The sequence below is a fragment of the Schistocerca americana genome, chromosome 1 (genome assembly GCF_021461395.2).
Source record: "Schistocerca americana isolate TAMUIC-IGC-003095 chromosome 1, iqSchAmer2.1, whole genome shotgun sequence".
Classification (NCBI taxonomy): domain Eukaryota; kingdom Metazoa; phylum Arthropoda; class Insecta; order Orthoptera; family Acrididae; genus Schistocerca; species Schistocerca americana.
In genome coordinates this window covers 375,512,266-375,531,936 of record NC_060119.1, presented here as the reverse complement: position 1 = coordinate 375,531,936, position 19,671 = coordinate 375,512,266, and the positions used below count along the sequence as shown (strand labels likewise).

Sequence of the window (19,671 nt, the reverse complement as noted above, 5' to 3'; positions counted from 1 at the left end):
CCTCAGCATCACCCGACTTAATTCGACTACATTCCATTATCCTCGTTTTGCTTTTGTTGATGTTCATCTTATATCCTCATTTCAAGACACTGTCCATTCCGTTCAACTGCTCTTCCATGTCCTTTGCTGTCTCTGACAGAATAACAATGCCATCGGGGAACCTCAAAGTTTTTATTTCTTCTCCATGGATTTTAATACCTACTCCGAATTTTTCTTTTGTTTCCTTTACTGCTTGCTCAATATACAGATTGAATAACATCGGGGAGAGGCTACAACCCTGACTCACTCCCTTCCCAACCACTGCTTCCATTTCATGCCCCTCGACTCTTATAACTGCCATCTGGTTTCTGTACAAATTGAAAATAGCCTTTCGCTCCCTGTATTTTACCCCTGCCACCTTTAGAATTTGGAAGAAAGTATTCCAGTCAACATTGTCAAAAGCTTTCTCTAAGTCTACAAATGCTAGAAACGTAGGTTTGCCTTTCCTTAATCTTTCTTCTAAGATAAGTCGTAGGGTTAGTATTGCCTCACGTGTTCCAATATTTCTACGGAATCCAAACTGATCTTCCCCGATGTCGGCTTCTACCAGTTTTTCCATTCGTCTGTAAAGAATTCGTGTTGGTATTTTGCAGCTGTGACTTATTAAACTGATAGTTCGGTAATTTTCACATCTGTCAACACCTGCTTTCTTCGGGATTGGAATTATTATATTCTTCTTGAACTCTGAGGATACTTCGCCTGTCTCATACATCTTGCTCACCAGATGGTAGAGTTTTGTCAGGACTGGCTCTCCCAAGGCCGTCAGTAGTTCTAATGGTATGTTGTCTACTCCCGGGGCCTTGTTTCGGCTCAGGTCTTTCAGTGCTCTGTCAAACTCTTCACGCAGTATCGTATCTCCCATTTCATCTTCATCTACATCCTCTTCCATTTCTATAATATTGTCCTCAAGTACATCGCCCTTGTATAGACCCTCTATATACTCCTTCCATCTTTCTGCTTTCCCTTCTTTGGTTAGAACTGGGTTTCCATCTGAACTCTTGATATTCATACAAGTGGTTCTCTTTTCTTCAAAGGTCTCTTTAATTTTCCTGTAGGCAGTATCTATCTTACCCCTAGTGAGATAAGTCTCTACATCCTTACATTTGTCCTCTAGCCATCCCTGCTTAGCCATTTTGTACTTCCTGTCGATCTCATTTTTGAGACGTTTGTATTCCTTTTTGCCTGCTTCATTTACTGCGTTTTTATATGTTCTCCTTTCATCAATTAAGTTCAATATTTCTTCTGTTACCCAAGGACTTCTACTAGCCCTCGTCTTTTTACCTACTTGATCCTCTGCTGCCTTCACTACTTCATCCCTCAGAGCTACCCATTCTTCTTCTACTGTATTTCTTTCCCCCATTCCTGTCAACTGTTCCCTTATGCTCTCCCTGAAACTCTGCACAACCTCTGGTTTAGTCAGTTTATCCAGGTCCCATCTCCTTAAATTCCCACCTTTTTGCAGTTTCTTCAATTTTAATCTGCAGTTCATAACCAGTAGATTGTGGTCAGAGTCCACATCTGCCCCTGGAACTGTCTTACAATTTAAAACCTGGTTCCTAAATCTCTGTCTTACCATTATATAATCTATCTGATACCTGATAGTATCTCCGAGATTCTTCCACGTATACAACCTTCTTTTATGATTCTTGAACCAAGTGTTAGCTATGATTAAGTTATGCTCTGTGCAAAATTCTACCAGACGGCTTCCTCTTTCGTTTCTTAGCCCCAATCGATATTCACCTACTATGTTTCCTTCTCTCCCTTTTCCTACACTCGAATTCCAGTCACCCATGACTATTAAATTTTCGTCTCCCTTCACTATCTGAATAATTTCTTTGATCTCATCGTACATTTCATCAATTTCTTCATCATCTGCAGAGCTAGTTGGCATATAAACTTGTACAACTGTAGTAGGCGTGGGCTTCGTGTCTATCTTGGCCACAATAATGCGTTCACTATGCTGTTTGGAGTGGCTTACCCGCACGCCTACTTTTTGTTATTCATTATTAAACCTACTCCTGCATTACCTCTATTTGATTTTGTATTTATAACCCTGTATTCACCTGACCAAAAGTCTTGTTCCTCCTGCCACCGAACTTCACTAATTCCCACTATATCTAACTTTAATCTATCCATGTCCCTTTCTAAATTTTCTAACCTGCCTGCTCGATTAAGGGATCTGACATTCCACGCTCCGATCCGTAGAACGCCAGTTTTCTTTCTCCTGATAACAACGTCCTCTTGAGTAGTCCCCGCCCGGAGATCCGAATGGGGGATATATTTTCAAAAAAAGCTTTCACCCGCTATTTCACCCCCATAGGGTTAAATTCCAAAAATGATGAAATACAAGTTTCTTTATTCCTGACCAAGAATTTAAATTACAATTTTCTTAGATCTAGCTACAAAATTGCCTTAAGAACGACATTTTTCAAATAAGCCATTCATCCCTATTTCACACCATTAGGTTTGGAATTTCGAAAATCCCTTTTTAAACGACGCCAACAGTGCAAGATCCACAGCTTCTCCTAATTTTAAGATTCTGTCCTTAGCGGTTTGGAATGGCTGATGATGAGTCAGTCTGTCGGTTGGTCAGAACATTGCCTTCTATGTATAGAGATGTATCGAATTGGTATTTTGCTACCGTGCTGTACAGTCATCGGGCCACAGCCATCTTTGTGTATGTTGATCACAACTTGTTATATTTACCTCATTTTTGGTACTTTACATTATCTTTATTCGTATACTCTCACACTGGTTTTTGTAATATTTCTTACCTCTAAAAACAGCTCTCACAGAAATGGCTCGTTTAAAATTTATTACTCATGCCCGAAGTGAGACACGGACCTGATGTCTCCACGCACAAAGCAACCATTTAAGCCTCTGCATGGAGACTGGAACAAGGGTTTTCAATGCGTCCTGTGCTCGTACTAAAAGAAACTGTAACTCTCATTGTCTACGAAATCAGGTGACAATATTTAGTCAATACTAAATGCTTTGTTTTCAGTAAGAAACTGCATATTCTAAGTTGATAATGGCCACACTCACACAGCTGCATATAGCAACGATTCGTGTAATGAACATGGGGAAGAAATTGTACTTCCCTGTAGATTAGATAGATGAGATTATTTTAAAATTCCTGGATTTCAACATTATTGAAAAATATTTACGGAAAAACAATTACGGACTTGACAGCTTGGATATTCGGGAATCCAGTCGGATGTTCGCGTCGTTCTCGCACGATATATCAACAGCGTGCCTCGCTGTCTTCTTCAGGTGCTACCTGAGACTGGTCCTTGGGTCGATCGAGTCCAGTATTTATGCCTGGAAGGAGCTGGGCGTTCCCTAGTCGGTCTGCGCCGAGTCGAGTGTTCCGTCTGTGGTCCGCGCCCGCCAGACTCGGCTTCAATGGACCCCTCCAGTCACGGATGTTCCGACTGCCGTCCGCGCCCGTTTTGGCCGTCCTCAATGGTTCTGGTCGTCATCTGAGGTGTGTCAGACCCGATCTGAGATGTTAGGTACTCTGTCTCATGACTGTTACTATGATTTCCACTGGAAATCTCTACCTCTTCTAGGTCTGCCTGCGTAGCTCAGTGGTCAGTGCAACTGACTGCCATTCGGAGCACCCCGGATCGATTACTGGCTCTGCTAGGAATTTTTCCTTAGTGGGAGGACTGGAACGGGGTGCACTCAGCCTCCTGAGGCAAACTGAGCAGTTACTTAACCGAACAGTAGCGTCTCGAAAATTGACAATGGCCGGGAGAGCGATGTGCTGATCCCACGTCCCTCTGTATCGCATCCAGTGACGTCATTGACAAATGATGATACGGCAAACATTAAACATCAGCGAAGATTTATGCACGTTTAGCAGCAGGGGAATTCAATGTGCTGTGTATGCCAGACGATTGTTATATATATCAAGTGGATTTTGATATTAATACACCTCATTACATACGCCATAGTCATTGGATGTTCCTGATTCAGGCCTAGATTTCGTAGGAAATTCAGTATTTGAAGGAAGGGAGAAATAACGGAGTTGCCTTTGTGGAGTTATGTTACGTCTATGCAACTAACTGAAGGCGGTTTGTTTATTGCCATACGCATTTCGCTTCTTGTATTTGGGAAACATCTTCAGTGGCCTGTAATACATGTTTCTTTTTATACATACAATAAACGTATTACGTGGTAGATACAATATGGTGCTATGTTACATTTTGTCGTGTTTTGTTCTTGTTTTTAGGTTAGAATCAACTTTTGTAATACAAAATTCGTATGTGAAATTATAGTTTCGGTGTTACTTATGACTTCCAACACTGTTAACTCATGTGTGTGGTCCTGGGGATGTATTCGTTAGTTTCGATGCTCCAGCTGGCTGATTTATGGCGTTCTTTCGCCCACATATGTCGCATCGCACATATCACTTGCACTTTCCATTTTGTGATCAACATATGTGTTTTCAGTGTATGCCACGAACTTAGAGCAACTAAGGGAAAGAAAGAATACAGAAAAAATGACGAAAATAATGGAGTTAGTTCTGGACGACGAGATTATTAGAGGCAGACGGAGAGTTCAGCGCGAGGAAGAAAATCAGCTGTTTAATTTCAAAGGAACCATCGTAGCATTCACCTTATGTATCTGGTTGGGGGAACGAGGATTTGAAACCTAGTGCTCTTGATTGCGAGTCCAGTGTCTTATTCTCCACCACGCTCGATAGAATACAAAGAACTCATTCTTCATCCCCTACTTTCTCCACGCATTGTCCCGCTTACGTAATCGGCTTTTCCGACGGTGAGGCGCTACGCTGCGTCGTTACGCATCTTGTTTGACTACTCCCATCTTCTTCATGCTCTTTGTACAGCTGTCTTCCAAGTTACCATGGGTTTGCCTCTATCTGTACTGGTGGGGACTGTTCTGTGCAAGACGTGGATGCAACTTCTCAGTCTGGAATCTTTAGGCTTGCCTGTAGTTGGTACTATTTGTACATTACCTGTTATATAATCACTACCGTTACAGGAGGCTGCACATGACCATCTCAACACCTACAATGCTCATTTTTGCTGAATACAGTGTCCGCTCAAGTCATCTTTGCAGTTTATACCTCCCGTAGAGTATTGCTGGCTTGATGGTTATTTTATATAGTTCGTCTTTGACTCGAAAAAGCATTTTCCTGTCACACAAACCTACGATGTGCGGGCCCCATTTGTTTGAAAATATCGTTATATGATGAGTAACGGCTACGTCTCTAGCTCCATTAGCTGATACTATTGTTCCTTTCTATTCGACTGCTTCGCTGTAGCGGTAGTATTCGCTGTCGGGCGTCGTGCATGTCATTGGTTAGATTTCCACTTCCGGCAGCTGTTTACGTTCTGACCTTTCTGATTTCTGAAAGGTTCTGGGACGTTATTTCTGAACTACTGCGATCTGTTAGAATGGTTGTGGTGGTGGTGGTGGTTAGTGTTTAACGTCCCGTCGACAACGAGGTCATTAGAGATGGAGCGCAAGCTCGGGTTAAGGAAGGATTGGGAAGGAAATCGGCCGTGCCCTTTCAAAGGAACCATCCCGGCATTTGCCTGAAACGATTTAGGGAAATCACGGAAAACCTAAATCAGGATGGCTGGAGACGGGATTGAACCGTCGTCCTCCCGAATGCGAGTCCAGTGTGCTAACCACTGATCTGTTAGAATAATTCAGGTTCTCTGCTGAGGCAGGCAGTTCAGCTCCGCGTTAGTTTTGTCTGCCCTCAACACACGTGCTCGACGTGGGAAGTCTTATTATTATTATTATTATTATTTTTTTTTGTGACTACTCTGCTCTCGTAACTGCTACTTAATTCAGAATCGTACGTTACAGAACTTTACCTTTGGTTGGAACAAGCCTTTTTCTGTCATACAATTGGAACGCGGGACTTAGGGAAAGCAGGAAAAGGTGTGAACGGGGCCTAATCAGTTACCGTTGGTTGCATAGTAAACACATACACTTTATGTAAGGAAATAATTTTTTTAAAACAGTCATTTAAAAAAAAAGAAGTTGACTGTAACACAAGCTACACTGACAGCTGAAGGCCTGATTAAGAAGAATTCAAATTATTTTTCGGCTGAAGGCCACAAGCAATAGGAATAATTTAAACAAAATATTATTTTTAAACAATTGACACGATCAGACCAAATAAAGAAGAGAGATCCACAGACAGTACGCCAAGGATCGACCTGAGAAAAGCCCCTACAGCTGCGTAAGTGGTTAGACGGACAGCCAAGAGAGATACTCACTTAACAGGATGGCAACTCAAACTAGGGACAGTTTAAACGCCGATCAGTGATCTTACCAAATCCACCTAACGTTTGATAACCAGTACAACAACGGAATAATTCAAGTGAGGACGAAGTGACAGACAGCACTGCGTCTTCAGAATCTGGTGTTTAAAACATCGAAAGGCAGAAGGAACCACTACAACCAAGGTAGACAAAAGAAACCACAATCCACACCGCAATCAAGGAGGCTGTCGAACTACACGTCATGCCGGACAGCATCGGCAAGACGAGGAAAAGTACACTGCTGCTCTGGCCGAAGTGGCCGAGCGGTTCTAGGCGCTCCAGTCTGGAACCGCGCGACCGCTACGATCGCAGGTTCGAATCCTGCCTCGGGCATGGATGTGTGTGATGTCCTTAGGTTAGTTAGGTTTAAGAAGTTCTAGGGGACTGATGACCTCAGAAGTTAAGTCCTGTAGTGCTCAGAGCCATTTGAACCATTTTTACACTGCTGCAAAAATACGCTAACCTCACGGGGAGGTAACTGGGGCGTTAGCGGCCACTAGGCAATAAAATACCACTGGTTGCATTTCACCAATAATAACACAAAATTTAAATAATAACAGGTAGTAGAAGACGGCTAATAGATTCCGCCAATTCGACATTTTCCAGTTGTTGCTGTTCGTCTTACGGCGACCCTACGAGCAGCAACGCACGAACAAATGTCGTGATCATCAAGAAGTGGAGGTTTCACTACTGGATTAATGTTCACTCAGTTCAACTTCCTGGGTCCAGTGGACAACAAGGTTGTAGCCGTCGCAACTACAGCCCCTCGATCCAGCAATGCCTGCATGCCACCAGTGGTCCCAGCATGTCCTGGCGCTACCGGACCTCTCTGCTGCTCTGTCCCAATCGAACTACTGACACACCCGACCCGGAAAACAGTACGGGTACTAGAATCAATAAACGCTGCTGCTGCCACTCGCGGACAAAGCTAGCAAACGTAGTGGCTCCAATAAACAGAAGAAGAAAACGAGACGCCACTATCCCTATTACACGATGCCAAACTACCGACGGCACCAATGCGAGCTACACTCGCCTCAACCATACCCCAGATTGTGAGCATCATCTACTCCAAGATATGGTTATCTGCTGGGTAGCTTCTGCGTCTATAGTTCCGTTATTACTATCCCTGTACATCTGAATCTGCTAACCTTTGGTAATTTGGTTGCATCGAGTTGCTCACGATCATCATCGGGTGAGTGAGTCTGTAAGCGAGCGAGGTGGTTGCTTTGAAAGGGCACGTCCGTTTTTCCTCCCATTCTTTCCCAGTCCCAGCTTATGCCACCTTTATAATGACTTTGTCGTCGACAGTATCTGAAGCACTGACCTTTGCCTCCAACATCTGTTATTAGGAAATAGGTTTATTAATGTTACTCTAAGTTCCACGCGGACGTTACGTTGTTAGCGCCCTTACGTGTTTCGGTTGCCGGCGTATTGAAACCTGAAGCGGCGAAATTCCGCATGCAACTTGTGACAACAGGAACCGGCTGTAACTGCGTATGGAAACTCGCGAGAGCAGCTCTCTGGACAGCGCTGTTCTTGGCGTTTAGGACGGCGCTGTTTCCATAGGCAATGCTGCCAGCGACACAGAGGCGGTCGTTCGCCAGTGAAGGGGCAGCGCGAGTGCGCACCTGCTGGTCGCTCCGCTTAAAGCGGCTCAGGGGTGGCGCTGGTACGGTAGGGACAGTTCGGCGCGAGTGCTCTTTGCGGTACAGAACACCATCTGCCGCGATTTCGCCAACAGCCTGCTCGGCATAATATTGTCAGCTGGAGCATGCTTTGCTGACAGAAGCACAGTCCTGGCTCTCCAAATACCTGTACTGCAGTGAACAGCTGTTAACAATGCGCACGAGGGGTGAGGTGGGGAGCGCGGAAGCAGCTCTCCTCGTCGCTGGCTACCGCTCGCTGCTGCCCATTGTCTGTGTTACCGGCCGTCGAAAATTTTCACATAGCCTACTACTACACTTAACTACACCCTTATTATTTCATTGATCGCTAGCTGTAGCCAGCCAGTTTCTTTTATTTATTTTGTACAATGCCAGTGTGAGAGAGGGAAACTCTAGTGAAAAGTTGCATGGGGGCTTAATTAAAAGAACATTAATGAATAAATGCAATAGTTTTAGTAGCTGTGTGACCGGTTACGTAGTCTCGCAACCGGTTGGCCCTGACTAGTATTAGCACACAATCTGACTGCATAAAATAAAAATAAAGAACACAATTGATTAGTTAAGTCCCCTGCAACTATAAAAGCTACGAAACAACAAAGCACAAGTGTAACTGTTCTGTGTGTGGTAGTGTGACTCAACGTACATGTATCTGGCTCAGTTCTTTCCCAATACGACAAAATATTTTAAACACAATTTACAGTGAACTAATTGAAAAACCAGAAATACTATAATTGCACATAGAAACCAGAACTACAAGCCTGATAAATGAACACGAGTCAGATGCTTTGTTGACTGTACCTGTGAGCAAGAGGCATTGTCATTAAAGAAAACTGTAATACCTTTTTACCTCATTATATATTGACGAAAAGTTTCCATTACACCAGCATCATAAATCAAAAGCCCATCTCCTTTCTCAAATACACTGTGACAATTGCAAATTCTTCCATCTATACATTACACCAACCGAACAGCATCTACTCTTTCGCCCAACAGAACAACTACTGCCCTCGACATCCTCTCAACTACTACTGCACCAGTGGAGGCGGCAGAATAATAATCTTTGGCGCAGTCTCTGGCGCTGTGACTCAGTGTAGCCACCTTTCAAAGTGCATACAGATATCGCATCGACATTGTTAAGTAAGAGAAGTACCAGAAAACACTACCATTGGTCATGTTTTAAATGAATAAAATAAGTGTGTCGTGGATAAAACACGCATTTAAGTAATTGCACATACAGTACCTATAATAATAAGCTATTGATGCAGCAGCTACTGATGCCATGTACACACAAATGAAGAATTTGGCTGATGATGTATCGGAAATATCAGTGCACTGAAGAACTTTCAGCAGTTCCTATCCCTTCCTAACTGATTAATTAATTAGGACGAGGTGAGGAGTGTTTCTACCATAAAACATTATTGCGTCGGTCATGCTAACAGCGCAAGGTGTTGCTCGCGAATTGTTGTATGTGGAACGGTTGCATTGAACAACTCATAACGGCCGGCCGTTGTGGCCGAGCGGTTCTAGGCGCTTCAGTCCGGAAGCGCGCGACTGCTACGGCCGCAGGTTCGAATCCTGCCTCGGGTATGGATGTGTGTGATGTCCTTAGGTTAGTTAGGTTTAAGTAGTTCTAAGTTCTTTGATTTCAGGATCATATCCGTTTACCCACGATTCGTCACCTGTAATTGCCCTATTTAACAAACCTGGGTCATTCTTAGTGCGATTAATCAGTTCTTGGCGCACTTCAAGTCGGTATTGTCTCTGGTCACTTGACAACACTTTTGGAATGAATTTTGCGGACACTCGGCGGATGTTCAAATCTTCAGTAAAAATTGACTGAACTGCATAGAAATCTAAATTAAGTTCATCAGCCATCTCCATAATTGTAAGGCTATGACCAGAGTGCACTAAGTCACGACTTTCACAAGATTTTCATTAGTTTCTGAGGTGGAAGGACGGCCGGACCGTGGTTCATCTTCAAATGATTTTTAAATCTGTTGAACGAGACAAAAACATTTGACTGGCTCATATAATTATCTCCAAAAGCTGTTTTTAATAGTTCGTAAGTCTCAGAAGATGATTTCCCAGTCAAAAAAAAAAAAAAAGTTCACACAAACTCGTTGCTCCATTTTTATGTCCATTTTCACGCAGACAGAATCCAGCAACAAGCCCTAACAGACCCGCACTCAACCAGGTGCCACAAAGAACTGAAACGCAGTTTCCTGTCAGAAGGCGTTCAAGGACAAGGCAATGACTCACTCCCCAACCTCAGTGTACCTGCCCACCAAACCAGTAAGCAGTAGCGGATCTGTTCTTAAAACTTTCCAATCATACCCCGTATATAGACAGTTAATAAACAAAGTTATGCGGTAGTCGCCGAGCCTCGCAGTGAGAGTCACCATCTTCTCTGCCTGCTCAAGTACGACACGGCTCCTGTTTGCGTCTCCTTTTTCTCGCTCCCTGATCATCTCTCCTTGTATGAGATGGGCATTGCTAACGATCCTAACTGCATGCTGGTGTATAGCACCGTAGGCCTTTCTGTACTTTACGATGAAATAAAAAAATAGCATAAATATTACCTTGGTTACGTAATAAACTATTACGATGTGATGGTGGCCTAAATAAAGATTTAATAAAAAATGGGATCGATTACATTTTTTTGCCAGTATGTGAACTTTTTTTGTTTTGTTTTACTCAATATTATGTAAACTAGACTTATCTGTTTATTGTACCAATTCCTTCGTCTACAATGTAAGATCGGAAATAGAAATAAATATCCTATCACAAAATGGCACAATAATAATGAATCGTGATTAAATGAACATATATCTATCGATACAGCCAAGCCCGAAAAGAAAACATAGTGTACGTTATTCAGAGCATGGAATGACTTCTCTGACATTCGCATGAATGTCTCGATAAATGGTTATTCATTTCACTGGGATTCCATATTGTACCTCGACTCATGCCTTCCCACAAATAACCCACAATGATTGTCATCTTTATAAATATCTGCTCGTCGGCTGGCGCTCTCGTATGGTATATTCAGCAGATGCGCAATAGTCTGAACCTCGATTTCTCCACATTATACCTTCATATCAAATTTCGCATTTGTTCCTTTAATCCGAGGTGAACTCAATTCAATCAAATTTCGGGAAAACACTAACAACTCCCGAACTATCACTCACAGATATATGAAACTTCAGCTCCTGCGGTGTTAAGATATTCCGAACACAGTGCCGTGGTCAAAGTGATCTGTCATCTTAGAACGCGAATTCAGTAACTGGAAAATATTTTTAAAACAGTGTTCTCGCCAGTGACGGCTTGGTGCTCGCCTGCGGCGGCCGGATACTGAGCTAGTGGCCAAATACTTCTCGTATCTCCACAGAGTGTTAATATTACACTGAGGTTACAAAAGGCAAGGGACATCTCCTGATATTGTGTCGGACCCCCTTTTACCCGGCTTAGTGCGGCAACTCGATGTGGCATGGACTCAACAAGTCGTTGGAAGTCCCCTGCAGAAGTACTGAACCATGCTGCCTCTGTTGTCGTCCATAATTGTGAAAGTGGCGCATTGTCAGCCACAAAAATTCAATCGTCATTTGAGAACAAGAAATCCATGAATGCCTGCAAATGGTCTCCACGTAGTCGAAGATAACCATTTCCAGTCAATGATCGGTTCAGTTGGACACAGAACCCAGTCCATTCCCTGTAAACACAGCCACACTATTATGGGGCCACCACAAGCTTGCACAGTGCCTTGCTGACAACTTATATCCACGGCTTCGTGGGGTCTGCGCCACACTCGAACCCTACCATCAACTCTTATCAACTGAAATCGGGACTCGTCCGACGAGGCTACGGTTTTCCAGTAGTCTACGATCCAACCGATATGCTCACGAGTCCAGCAGAGGTGCTGTAGGCGATGTCCTGCTATTAGCAAAGGCACTCAAGTCGGTCGTCTGCTGCCAAAGCCCGCTAACGCCAAATTTCACCGCTCTGTTCTAACGGATATGTTCGTCGTATGTCTCACATTGATTTCTGCGGTATTTCACGCAGTGTTGCTTGTCTGTTAGCACTGACAACTCTCTGCGAACGTCGGTTCTCTCGGTCGTTAAGTGAAGGTCGTCGGCCACTGCGTTTCTTTTGTGAGAGATAAAACCTGAAATCTGGTATTCTCGGCAAGCTCTTGACACTGTGGTTCTCGGAATAATGAATTCCCCAACGATTTCCATGCGTGTAGCTCCAACTAGCATTACGCGTTCAGAGTCCGTTAATTCCCGTCGTGCGGCCACTATTAAAGCACTCCGTCCTCAGGCCACGAATGGCCTACCGGAACCATCCGACCGCCGTGTCATCCTCAGTGGCGGATGCGTATAGGAGGGGCACGCGGTCAGCACACCGCTCTCCCGGTCGTTATGATGGTATTCTTGACCGAAGCCGCTACTATTCGGTCGAGTAGCTCCTCAATTGGCGTCAAGAGGCTGAGTGCACCCCGAAAAATGGCAACAGCGTATGGCGGCCTGGATGGTCACCCGTCCAAGTGCCGACCACGCCCGGCAGCGCTGAACTTCGGTGATCTCACGGGAACCGGTGTATCCACTGCGGCAAGGCCGTTGCCCGCGGCCATAATAATGTTGGATTATTTTCACGGTAATCACCTGAGTACAACTAACGGCTCTGGAAATCCACTGCTCTTTTATACCTTGTGCAGGCGATACTTCCGTCGTCTTTACATGAGCATATCGTGATCCCGTAACTTTTGTCATCTCAGTGTATATCTTAAATTTTTTGATTTACATGTCATCTTCTCCCCATAGTTATGCCACGTGTTCAATAAAAAACGGAAAAAAGCAGTGCTATGAAATTCGGCAAGTGGCAACCACAGAAATTCCAGTCTTTCCATCCTCGATGGCATCTTAGAGTGACCCGACCTGATACCAGGCACGCCGTTCCCTTAGGCATGGAAGGGTACAGATCAGTGTCGAAAAGTAGTTCCCCCACCGCAGGGGTGTACTCACCGAGACACGCGTTGCCGAGGAAGAGCTCGAGGTGTGCGTGGTAGAAGGCCTGCGGCAGGCTGGCCCAGCGGCCCGCTTCGCGGTGCACGCGCACCCGCAGCCCGAATGGGATGGCGAAGAGGATGGCCAGCAGCGACGCCGCCGAGTAACCTGTCAGAACACACACAGACGCTGTAGCTTGCTGCGGATCTGTTATTTCCTTGGTCTACCGAATAAATTTAGCTCGAGCTACAATATTACAGCGTGGTCCATTGATAGTGACCGGGCGTAATATGTCACGTAATAAGCATCATACCAAAAAACTACAAAGAACGAAACTCGTCTAGCTTGAAGGGCGAAACCAGATGGCGCTATGGTTGGCCCACTAAATGGCGCTGCCATAAACCAAACGGATATGAACTGAGTTTTTTTTTTAAAAATAGGAACCCCCATTTTATATTGCATATTCGTGTAGTACGTAAAGAAATATGAATGTTTTAGTTGGACCACTTTTTTCGCTTTGTGATAGATGGCGCTGTATTAGCCACAGACGTATAAATACGTGGTATAGCAGCGCGGGATTAGCCGAGCGGTCTAAGGCGCTGCAGTCATGGACTGTGCGGCTGGTCACGGCGGAGGTTCGAGTCCTCCCTCGCGCATGGGTGTGTGTGAATGTCCTTAGGATAATTTAGGTTAAGTAGTGTGTACGCTTAGGGACTGATGACCTTAGCAGTTAAGTCCTATAAGATTTCACATCCATTTTCCAAATACGTGGTATCACGTAACATCACTTATTTGATTCGTGATACATTACCAGCGTTAAAATGGACCGTTTACCAATTGCGGAAAAGGTCGATATCGTGTTGATGTATGGCTGTTGTGATCAAAATGCCCAACGCCCGTGTGCCTTGTATGCTGCTCGGTATCCTGGACGACATCATCCAAGGGTGCGGACCGTTCGCCAGATAGTTACGTTATTTAAGGAAACAGCAAGTGTTCAGCCACATGTGAAACGTCAACCACGACATTGAACAAATGATGATGCCCAAGTAGGTGTTTTTGCTGCTGTCGCGGCTAATCCGCACATCAGTAGCAGACAAATTGCACGAGAATCGGGAATCTAAAAAACGTCGGTGTTGAGAATGCTACATCAACATCGACTGCATCCTTACCATATTTCTATGCACCAGGAATTGCGTGGCGACGACTTTGAACGTCGTGTACAGTTCTGTCACTGGGCACAAGAGAAATTACGGGACGATGACAGATTTTTTGCACGCGTTCTATCTAGCGACGAAGCGTCATTCACCAACAATGGTAACGTAAACCGGCATAATATGCACTATTGGGCAACGGAAAATCCACGATGGCAGCGATAAGTGGAATATCAGCGACCTTGGCGGGTTAATGTATGGTGCGGCATTATGGGAGGAAGGGTAATTGGCCCCCATTTTATCGATGTCAATATAAATGGTTCAATGTATGCTGATTTCCTACGTAATGTTCTACCGATGTTCCCACAAGATGTTTCACTGCATGATAGAATGGCGATGTACGTCCAACATAACGGATGTCCGGCACATAGCTCGCGTGCGGTTTAAGCGGTATTGAATAGCATATTTCATGACAGGTGGATTGGTCGTCGAAGCACCATACCATGGTCCGCACGCTCACCGGATCTGACGTCCCCGGATTTCTTTCTGTGGGGAAAGTTTAAGGATATTTCCTATCGTGATCCACCGACAACGCACCGAGCGAGGTGGCGCAGTGGTTAGACACTGTAGACACTGGACTCGCATTCGGGAGGACGACGGTTCAATCCCGCGTCCGGCCATCCTGATTTCGGTTTTCCGTGATTGCCCTAAATCGCCCCAGGCAAATGCCGGGATGGTTCCTTTCAAAGGGCACGGCCGACTTCTTTCCCCGTCCTCCCCTAATCCGATGAGACCGATGACCTCGCTCTCTGGTCTCTTCCCCCCCCCCCCCCCACCCAAAAAAAAAAAAAAAAAAAAAAAACCGTCAACGCCTGACAACATGCGTCAATGCATGTGCGAACATTACGGAATGCGAACTACTCGCTGTTGAGAGGAATGTCGTTACACGTATTGCCAAATGCATTGAGATTAACGGACATAATTTTGAGCATTTATTGCATTAGTGTGGTATCTGCAGGTAATCGCGCTGTAACCGCATGCGTTCTCAGAATAAGTTCACAAAGGTACATGTATCACATTGGAACAACCGAAATAAAATGTACAAACGAACCTACGTTCTGTATTTAAATTTAAAAAACCTACCTGTTACCAACTGTTCGTTTAAAATTGTAAGCCTTATGTTTGTGACTATTACAGCGCCATCTATCACAAAGCGAAAAAAGCGGTCCAACTAAAACATTCATATTTCTTTACGTACTACACGAGTATGTAATAAAAATGGGGGCTCCTATTAAAAAAAATGCAGTTGATGTCCGTTTGACCTATGGCAGCGCCATCTAGGGGGCCAACCATCGCGCAATCTGGTTTCCCCTTTCAAGCTAGACAAGTTTCGTTCTTTGTAGTTTTTTCGTTTGACGGTTATTTCGTGAGATATTTGGCTCGGTCACGATTAATACCACGCTGTATATATAGCCTTACAGTGTTTATATAAACACTTCAAAAAAAGTTTCGCATTACCTCGGTTCCGAGAGTTCCGGAACCTTTACACAAAATTGGAATAGGGATCAACATAAACATCATTACCGCCCTTTTTATTGCTCAAGAAAACCACACATTGCATGTTATACTTCCATACAGCAAGACATTCAGAGATGGTTGTCCAGACTGCTGTACACACCGGTACCTCTAATACCCAGTAGCACGACCTCTTGCATTGATGCATGCCTGTATTCGTCGTGCTGTACTATCCACAAGTTCATCAAGGCACGGTTGGTCCAGATTGTCCGCCCCGATAGCTGAGTGGTCAGTGTGGCGTTTTGTCACACCAAGGGGCCCGGATTCGATTCCCGGCTGGGTCGGAGATTTTCCCCGCTCAGGTACTGGGTGTTGTGTTGTCCTCATTATCATTTCATCATCAGTGGAAGGCAACGGGAAACCATCACTGGAATCACTTCCCTGGACGCTCATGCGGTGGACCTCTCTGACGAGGCTTCCCCATCACAAGACCAGCCGTAAGGCAGAGCACAAAGAAGAATGTCCAAATTGTCCCACTTCTCAACGGCGATTCGTCGTAGATCCCTCAGAGTGGTTGGTTGGTCACGTCGTCCATAAACAACTCTTTTCATTCTATCCCAGGCATATTCGATAGGGTTCATGCCTGGACAACATGCTGGCCACTCTATTCAAGCGATGTCGTTATCCTGAAGGAAGTCATTCACAAGATGTGCACGACGGGGGCGCGAATTGTTGTCCATGAAGACGAGTGCCTCGGCCGACAGTGGTGGCCGAGCGGTTGTTGGACCTTCAGTCCGGAACCGCGCGACTGCTTCGGTCGCAGGTTCGAATCCTGCCTCGGGCATGGATGTGAGTGACGTCCATAGTTTGGTTAGGTTTAAGTAGTTCTAAGTTCTAGGGACTGATGACCTCAGATGTTAAGTCCCATAATGCTCAGAACCATTTGAACCATCTGAACGAATGCTTCGCCAATATGCTGCCGATATGGTTGCGCTATCGGTCGGAGGATGGCATTCAAGTATCGTACAGCCGTTATGGCGCCTTCCATGACCACCAGCTGCGTACGTCAGCCCCACATAATGCCACCCTAAAACAGCAGAGGACCTCCACCTTGCTGCACTCGCTGGATAGTGTGTCTAAGGCTTTCAGCCTGACCGGGTTGCTTCCAAACACGTCTCCGACGATTGTGTGGTTGAAAGCATATGCGACACTCATCAGTGAAGAGAACGTGATGCCAATCCTGAGCGGCCCGTTCGACATGTTGTTGGGCCCATCTGTACAGTGCTACATTGTGTAGTGGTTGCAAAGATGGACCTCGCCATCGACGTCGGGAGTGAAGTTGCGCATCATGCAGCCTATTGGGCACAGTTTGAGTCGTAACACGACGTCCTGTGACTGCACGAAAAGCATTATTCAACATGGTGGCGTCGCTGTCAGGGTTCCTCCAAGCCATAATCCGTAGGTAGCTGTCATCCACTGCAGTAGTAGCCCTTGAGCGGCCTGAGCGAGGCATGTCAGCGACAGTTCTTGTCTGTCTGTATCTCCTCCATGTCCTAACAACATCGCTATCGTTCACTCTGAGACACCTGGACTCTTCCCTTGTTGAGGGCCCTTCCTGGCACAAAGTAACAATGCGGACGCGACCGAACTACACACAACACGAGCTGTGTATCTCCTTCCTGGTGAAATGACTGGAACTGATCGGCTGTCTACTAGGCGCTCTCATGCATGGTTGTTTACATCTTTGGGCGACTTTAGTGACATCTCTAAACAGTGAAAGTGATTGTGTCTGTGATACAATATCCACAGTCTACGTCCATCTTCAGGAGTTCTGGGAACCGGGGTGATGCAAAACTTTTTTTGATGTGTGTAGATGATACAAGTGAAGAACAAGTTTGCAGTTTCAAATACTGATGGTTCAAAAGGCTCTGAGCACTATGGGACTTGACATCTATGGTCATCAGTCCCCTAGAACTTAGAACTACTTACACCTAACTAACCTAAGGACATCACACAACACCCAGTCATCACGAGGCAGAGAAAATCCCTGACCCCGCCGGAAATCGAACCCGGGAACCCGGGCGCGGGAAGCGAGAACGCTACAGCACGACCACGAGCTGCGGACTTCAAATACTGATGGTATAATGCAAAATACTGATAGAGAAGGGAGACTGCCAATAAAAAAAGCAGGTTTCAGAGAATATTTGGTACAATTAATTGTAAACTACGAGGGGAAACCGAGCAATCGAAGCAAATAAAATTCTATAAAGCGATAGCAGTCCTCATGTTAACACAAGACAGCGAGAACTGGACAAGAGACAGATCAGATAAGAGTAAATCAGAAACTTTCGAGATGCGACTTTTAAGATCTATATGTAATTATACACTGCTGGATGAAAGAGATATAATGTTACATATAAGGAACTAGACGTTTTCTGTATAAATATTTTATACATGACAATAAACTATAATGCAAAGAACACACTGAGCGAATAGTCATTAACATAAATTTGATGATTTTTCCAAATATAGCCAATAGGGAAGGGATGTTGGTTGCCCCTCAGCAGGTGAGAGGACAATTTCCCTTGAAGGAGGAACAGTCCCAGCAACGTAAAATTTAAAGAGAATGGTGTTAGGTCAAGGTTACGATTCACTGCTCTCCGGTCAACTTATCTTTCTTTCGGCTCTCTATTTATCTGTCTTAAAAGTCAAAGTCTGTAGTGATACGACTCATCGATGCATGACAGTGAAATAATATGTTACTTCTTTGTTGTTTATTCACAACGAAAGCAAACTCGCACGTAAACGTCATTCTGATTAGGATGACTGAAATTAGTGTTGTCACGTAGTAATGAACACGTGAAAGCTGGCTTGAAGTCAGATGGGTAAGATGTCAGACGAACAAGCAAACTTGAGATATAGTGATCACCTAGTAATGAACGCGTGAAAACTGGCTTGAAGTCCGATGGGTAAGATGTCAGACGAACAAGCAAACTTGAGAAATAGTGATACTAGTCTTTCTTGAGAGGAAGCTCGAACATATCTAACCGTATGTGACCAGGTACTGCGCCGGCCCCTGTGACCGAGCGGTTCTAGGCGCTTCAGTCTGGAACCGCGCGACCGCTACGGTCGCAGGTTCGAATCCTGCCTCGGACATAGATGTGTGTGATGTCCTTAGGTTAGTTAGGTTTAAGTAGTTCTAAGTCATAGGGGACTGTTGACGTCAGATGTTAAGTCCCATAGTGCTCAGAGCCATTTTGAAATACGGCACGTAAGTGTCCAGGTACTGTCCTGATGAGATGCGGTGTTACTAGAACGAGGAGCAACACTTTCGGTTCTGAAGTCTCCCCGACATGACATACAACGGTGCATCAGAAATAGTTCGTCATCCTTCCAGCGGTTTTGTATCTAGTGAGGAATCTGCTAACAGTGAATTTTAGTTTCAGATTCGGTTATCTTTTCAGCTGTACCTACAAGCGTTTCAGAGACTACTAAGACTACCTACCGTGATATATATATATATATATATATATATATATATATATATATATATATATATATATATATATATGATGTGTGTAAGCTGTTATGAAATTTTCAGACATTACAGACATTAAAAGTGCTTTGCATTTCGGGGCAATGGACTTGCCGAATCAGTATCGCAGGCAGCGTGTCTTCCATCTGCCTTCACTACGTGTACAAGTTGCCCACCCTCTGTTAGTATGTTCTGATATTCGCCAGTATGCTCCTCCTCACGTTCCAAAGCATCGACTTTAAAGTGCTCCATTGTGTCGGTGTCAACGACGTTAAAATTGTCACAGGCGCTACTGCGACTTCCGTGGCAGTTTATCACTCCCAGTGTTTATCGCAGTACGTAAACGATTCTAGCCTTTCTCAGTAAATGGCGGAAATAATTTGAAAGTAAAACATTTCTACTTACTCTAGCAACTTTCAGACAGGAAGCGAAGCACCAAACAAGGTAAAAAATGGA

The 19,671-nt window shown here is 44.7% G+C and overlaps 1 protein-coding gene across 1 annotated transcript in view; it reads right to left on the bottom strand.

Annotated features, from left to right (window-relative positions):
- Positions 1–19,467, bottom strand: part of LOC124551613 (probable G-protein coupled receptor AH9.1) — a 101,141-nt gene extending 81,674 nt beyond the window's left edge. The window contains exons 1-2 of the mRNA XM_047126458.1: positions 19,392–19,467; positions 13,033–13,182 (exon numbers count right to left, since the gene is read on the bottom strand). Of these exons, the coding sequence (XP_046982414.1) occupies positions 13,033–13,182; positions 19,392–19,467 (226 nt within the window). The remainder of the gene's footprint in view (positions 1–13,032; positions 13,183–19,391) is intronic.
- Positions 19,468–19,671: the final 204 nt, after the last annotated feature.